The following is a 5,551-nucleotide window of genomic DNA, read 5'->3' on the forward strand; positions in this document are numbered from 1 at the left end:
GATGGTGGGCAGACGAAAGGTTGATAGACCAGTACAAAGTTACAAAGTTACAGTGAGACAGGAAGAATAAGTTCTGGTGCCCCTACGTGACAATAGCTAATAGTTTTGTAGTGTATTTCAACATAGCCAGAAAAGAGGATCTTAAATGCACAAAATAATAATAAATGTTTAGGTGATAGATATGCTAACTATTCTGATTAGATCATTATCCAATTGATGTGTGTATTGAAAGAACAGATTGTGTCCCACAAACATGTACAATAAAAAAATAAATCAAAATTTTAAAAATCACTTGAATTTCTGTACACTAACAATGAACAATCTGGAAAGAAATTTAAGAAAACAATTCCATTTACAATAGCAACAGAAAGAATAATATGTTTAAGAATAAATTTAACTAAGGAGGCAAAACACCTGCACACTAAAAACTAAAAAACATTGCTAAGAGAAACAGTCGGACACTTTCCTAAAGTGGTGTAACATTTCACACTCCCACCAACAACGCACAAGAGTTCTGGCTGTTCCAAATCCTCATTTGCTTTGTCTATTTTTTATTTTAAGCATTCTGAGTGATGTGTAGTGTTACCTCATTCTGATTTAAATTGGCATTTTTCTGATGAGTGAAGATGTTGTGCTTACTTAAAAAGAAATAAATTAAAACCAAAATAATGGAAAGCCACCCCATGTTCATGGATAGTAAAACAATATTTTTTAGACGTCAGTTCTACCTAAAAGACCTACATTTTCAATGCAATTCCTGTAAAAGACAAAGCAAATAACTTGATGAACCATCAAACACAACTTGAACTTGATATTTTGTCTCTATTTCTTTCTCTTTTGTTAATGTTATAGCAGTTTTATTCCCCATTTTCCTTTTTTTTTTTTCTTTTTTCTTTTTCTTGGAGGAACACAATGCACTGAATTGAATTTAATTTGTATGCAAAGAATGTATATATAAAGAAAATTATAATTTTTTGTAACATTGTGTTTAACATTTATCATTATTAAATTTATCCCATTTCTACTATGGTTACCAATTAAATTTTGCCTCTGCTTCATTGATTAACAATGTATTACTTTACTATTTGAGCACTTCCCATAGCCTGTGCTGCTTTATATGCAGTTTTTTATTTAAATTATTTCTAGAACAATTTAGAGGTAGGAACTGTTACTATTACTAGGTTCTATAATCCTTATCACCTCTCTTAGTATCATCCGTTTCTTCCTGATTTATAATAATCTGAGTGATTTAGGATTTCTGGCTGGCTGGCTCTAGGAGAGTAGACAAATTTATTTCTCATTTTGTTTTCTTACCCAAGTATGATCCCCCACTTTTGGTTGGAATGTTGCATATGACTATTGGATACCGGTGGCTTCTGTGGGTATATGTCAATGCCAGGAGGAAGGTGGATTATCATTGAGATTTTTCTTTAAGAGGGATAATAATTGGGATGTGATAGAATGTGGGAATGTAACAATAAAACAACACCCACCCACCTCCAGCCTTACCTATAGTGTCTGGCCAGAAATTCTGGGGCAGAACCTCAGGTTTGGAAAGGAAGAATGTTTTCTCTCTAATTGAGAAATGAACAGACTTGTCTCTTGTCACCTTTTCAATGTACAATCTTAAGATTCTATACTCAATAATGGATATTTTTTGGAAAATATTTTGAAAAGAAAAATAAAATAAAAATCACCTGTAGTTAAGTGAGCCAATTATAACTACTTTCAACAAGTTAGTAAATTTATTTTCTGTCTTCTCATGAATATGTATTCATCAAAATGTCTTCATACTTCACATATTTTTTATTAAAATTTGAATATTTTTGATAATATTAAATAATCTTCAGAAACATTCTCTTTAGTAATCTTAAGAGTTCCAACATATGCATGTCTTGTGATTTATCTGATTCAGCACAGATATGGAGGGATGATGAAGAGTGAGCCTCACATTCAGGAATAAGAGAAGGCAGAAGTCTAAGGGGGCTCCCAGTTACCATTTCTCTGAGCATGTCAGGAATATTTTACTGCAAATCCTATTTCCTTTTATTTCTTCTATATTTTTATTACAGAATCTTGATTTGCAGGGACTGTTTTGTTTAATAGTATATAACATATAGTCATAAAATGTGAATGAAGGGCTGGCCTGTTAGCTCAGTTGATTAGAGCCTAGGGCTGATAACACCAAAGCCCAGGGGTCCATTCCTGTACATCCAGCCACCAAAATAAACACACAATAACAACGCAATATGTGAGATAAAATGTTGAATCAAGAATTAGAAGGAAAGAACAGACATATAGTTACTGGAGATGGGAAAGGGGGAAGGGTAGGGGGTATAGGGAGTCATTAAGTAAGGGACACAAAAAGTAATTATGATTTATAATGATGAACATGATAGTGATATTAATTAGATCATCACATACTGTACACAAATACTGATAGTCAACTCTGTACCCCATAAGTATGTATAAATAAAAATAAAATAATTTAAAAATAAAAAGAATTAGACAAAATTTTAAAATTTTTGGTTTTTTCCTGACTTTTTTTATGTAGTAATTATTTATAGTAAACCCCTTAGAACATTAGGAAGTGGAAGTAGTAGGATTGAAACTAGGGCTATATGAACTTAAAAGACCATAACGCCAGTTCTTTAGATATGTAGGTAGATAGATAGCTAGGCAGACAAGACCCATGGTGTGTGAGCATGCATGTGTGTGTATGTTCATGTGTGTGTGTGTCTGTATGTGTGTGTGTGTGTGTGTAGTGTGCTGGGTTCCATGTCTCAGGTTTTGGATGTGCAAATTTGGAGAAACTTTGATTGTTAGGTGTCACTCTTCAACTTTCACAGCTCGTCACGGAGCTGATTTGTGAGGAACTCTGAGTGTTCAAGATTACCACCTCAACCTATAAAGTGGCTCCTGTCTGAAATGTTGGGGTCACCAGGGCTACCATGACTTTGGTCACTTTGCCTACACTGTTATGATTAGCAGCCTTTTTGAGTGAGGTCCTCAGCAGGACAGTCTCAAGGTGTGACCAAAACTGTGTTATCTGACACTGTAATCCCATTTGGCTAGTTAATTCTCACATATTGGATGACAGAAATCAGACATTTCTCCAAGGATTTATGTTTTATTTTTTTTTTTTAAAGATGACCGGTAAGGGGATCTTAACCCTTGACTTGGTGTGGTCAGCACCATGCTCACCCAGTGAGCGAACCGGCCATCCGTATATGGGATCCGAACCCGGGGCCTTGGTGTTATTAGCACCGCACTCTCCCGAGTGAGCCACGGGCCGGCCCCCAAGGATTTATGTTTTAGATGTGATGTGAGGCTATGGGGAGTAGTAAGCAACCTATTGATTGTAGCCCTTTACCTAGCCCTCTGATGTACTTAGAGTGTGTAATAGTCTATATGAATCATTTGGTAATGACACTATATGTACAATAATATGGCAATCAGCAGAAGCGGAACAGGAAAGGCAGTTTTATGATTCAGGGTAGGTGTAAGATAGGTAGAGAGCACTATCACCAATAAAAAAAGAGAACCAATGGCCACCAGTTGGAAAATCCCCCAAATCCTTCCTTCCATTGCCTTAAGATATTGAGACTGAGAGCTAAGTTAGGGATTCTGTGAATCACAAGCACTTATCCCAGTAAGAACATTCCAGAAGAGATATTTCCTGTTTCCAGAGTCCCTGTCAAGGAGGTGATGGAAGGAATTGCATTCTGGTTAGGAAATTATTGGACCAGCCCAGTTTTAGGTAGTTCCACTTCCCCCTGGGTGGGGCAGCAAGCCCTGTAAAGAGGTCTTCTGCTGCACGATTTCTAAACTCCTAGCACCAGACTCCTGATCCACGTTGAAGAACTTGACAAGTCTGGGTTTTGAGTTCATCTGTGGTTTTTTTGGCACTTTCAAATGTTGAATTGAATCTAAAGCAAGGAGTTTGGTGGATCCAAAGTTATGGTCATGAATTTAATGATACTTAGTGGATGGAAATGTTGGATTAGGACACAATGGTGTACTGTTTCATTTTGTTTAGGGGTAGATAGTTGATATCCACATGGACAAAGAAGTTAATAGGAAAGTTTTGATTTGAAGAAGAGAAAAGACAAAGTATTTTTCTCTTTTCCATAACTTCTTCATGTCCCTTTCAAAGGCTTATGTCTTAGGAGGTGTGAGACCCTTGAATTCTTCCTGAACAGTCCTTTGCTGTGTATGCAAGTCAGCCTACTAGGACTTCACAAGAGATAATGATGATGGAAACTGCTCCTGCAATTGCCCGGGATTTCTGAACAGTGACTACTTTTCCTGAAGATGTTATTTGATACAAACAACATTCCTTGGTTCTTTATAGCAGAGATATTTTCTGTGGAAAAATGGCATGAGAACACACAGAATTGTCTAAGCACTGATAAAGCAATTTGCTAAAGTGCAAGGGAGAAGCCAGAGAGATATAAAAAAGCAGTTAAGACATTAGAGCAGATTCTTGGAGATTGGAGAAATAATATCCCATGCTATTACATAAGCTTTGGCTTCTCTCTCTGTAGGAGTCCTTTTTGGTGAACACTGTCATACAATTTCTTTCAGATTCTGAGACTCCAGATGATGTCTTATCAACAGCAGCAGTGCAAGCAGCCCTGCCAGCCACCTCCTGTGTGCCCACCGCCAAAGGGCCCCGAGCCATGTCCACCTCAGCCAAGCCAGCAGAAATGCCCTCCTGTGCCACCTCCTCAACCCTGCCAGCAGAAGTGTCCACCCAAGAGCAACTAACAGCTTCTGGATTCATCAGGATCAGCAAAGGATAAGGTCAATCGGCTCACCTAGTCCCCCAGCTTCACCTTCATCTTCTCTTCTCAGCCTGTCATGGATATGGAAGAAGCTTCTCTACCTTTTAGCCTGTAATCTGCCTCTGATGATTCCTGACAGCAAAAGGTTTCCTTCCTGAGAATTTTATACAGCTCCGCTCCAGGTGGTGACCGAGAAAGGGAAAGTCCTCTGCTGTGCCACCATCCCAGAGGAGAGCAGCAGCTGTCTCCCTGGGTGTCACCAAAGGATTCCATTGATGTCTCTGTGTCTGTCACCCAGGAAGGAACTTCTATCACCTGAGCAATTGTAACTTTTCTTTCACTTACTGACTAAAATATATCATTTTTGTGATAGGATAAATATTTTATTTCTTTTCAAACCTGCTTTGTTAGCAATATCATATCTTTCTTTGATCCCCAGGTCTGGGCTCTCACAATCAGTGTTATATGACTTGTGAGTCGTACCAAAGATTATTTCTATATAACTTTAAGCCCATGTTATTTTACTTAATTACTGTTTAATTGATTTGAGGAACAAATCAACTTCTCAGAATTTGAATCTCTCTACTGCAAAGTGAGAAAAATAATATTTATATGACAAACTTATCTTTGGAATAAAGTTGAATTAATAAGTGTAATTTGGTGTGTAATTTGGTTGGCACAATGCCTGACACATAATTGGCCCTGAATGATTGGGAATTTATTAGCAATAGCAGATAATCAGTGTCTTCATCACCATCGTCATT

At 37.3% G+C, this 5,551-nt stretch overlaps 1 protein-coding gene across 1 annotated transcript; it reads left to right on the forward strand.

Moving 5' to 3' along the window:
- Positions 1-4,605: 4,605 nt before the first annotated feature.
- On the forward strand, positions 4,606-4,770 carry LOC134384273 (small proline-rich protein 2F-like). Its single transcript, XM_063105837.1, has one exon. It carries the CDS (start codon positions 4,606-4,608, stop codon positions 4,768-4,770), a length of 165 nt encoding a protein of 54 aa, XP_062961907.1.
- Positions 4,771-5,551: the final 781 nt, after the last annotated feature.

The sequence above is a fragment of the Cynocephalus volans genome, chromosome 8 (assembly GCF_027409185.1).
Source record: "Cynocephalus volans isolate mCynVol1 chromosome 8, mCynVol1.pri, whole genome shotgun sequence".
Classification (NCBI taxonomy): Eukaryota; Metazoa; Chordata; class Mammalia; order Dermoptera; family Cynocephalidae; genus Cynocephalus; species Cynocephalus volans.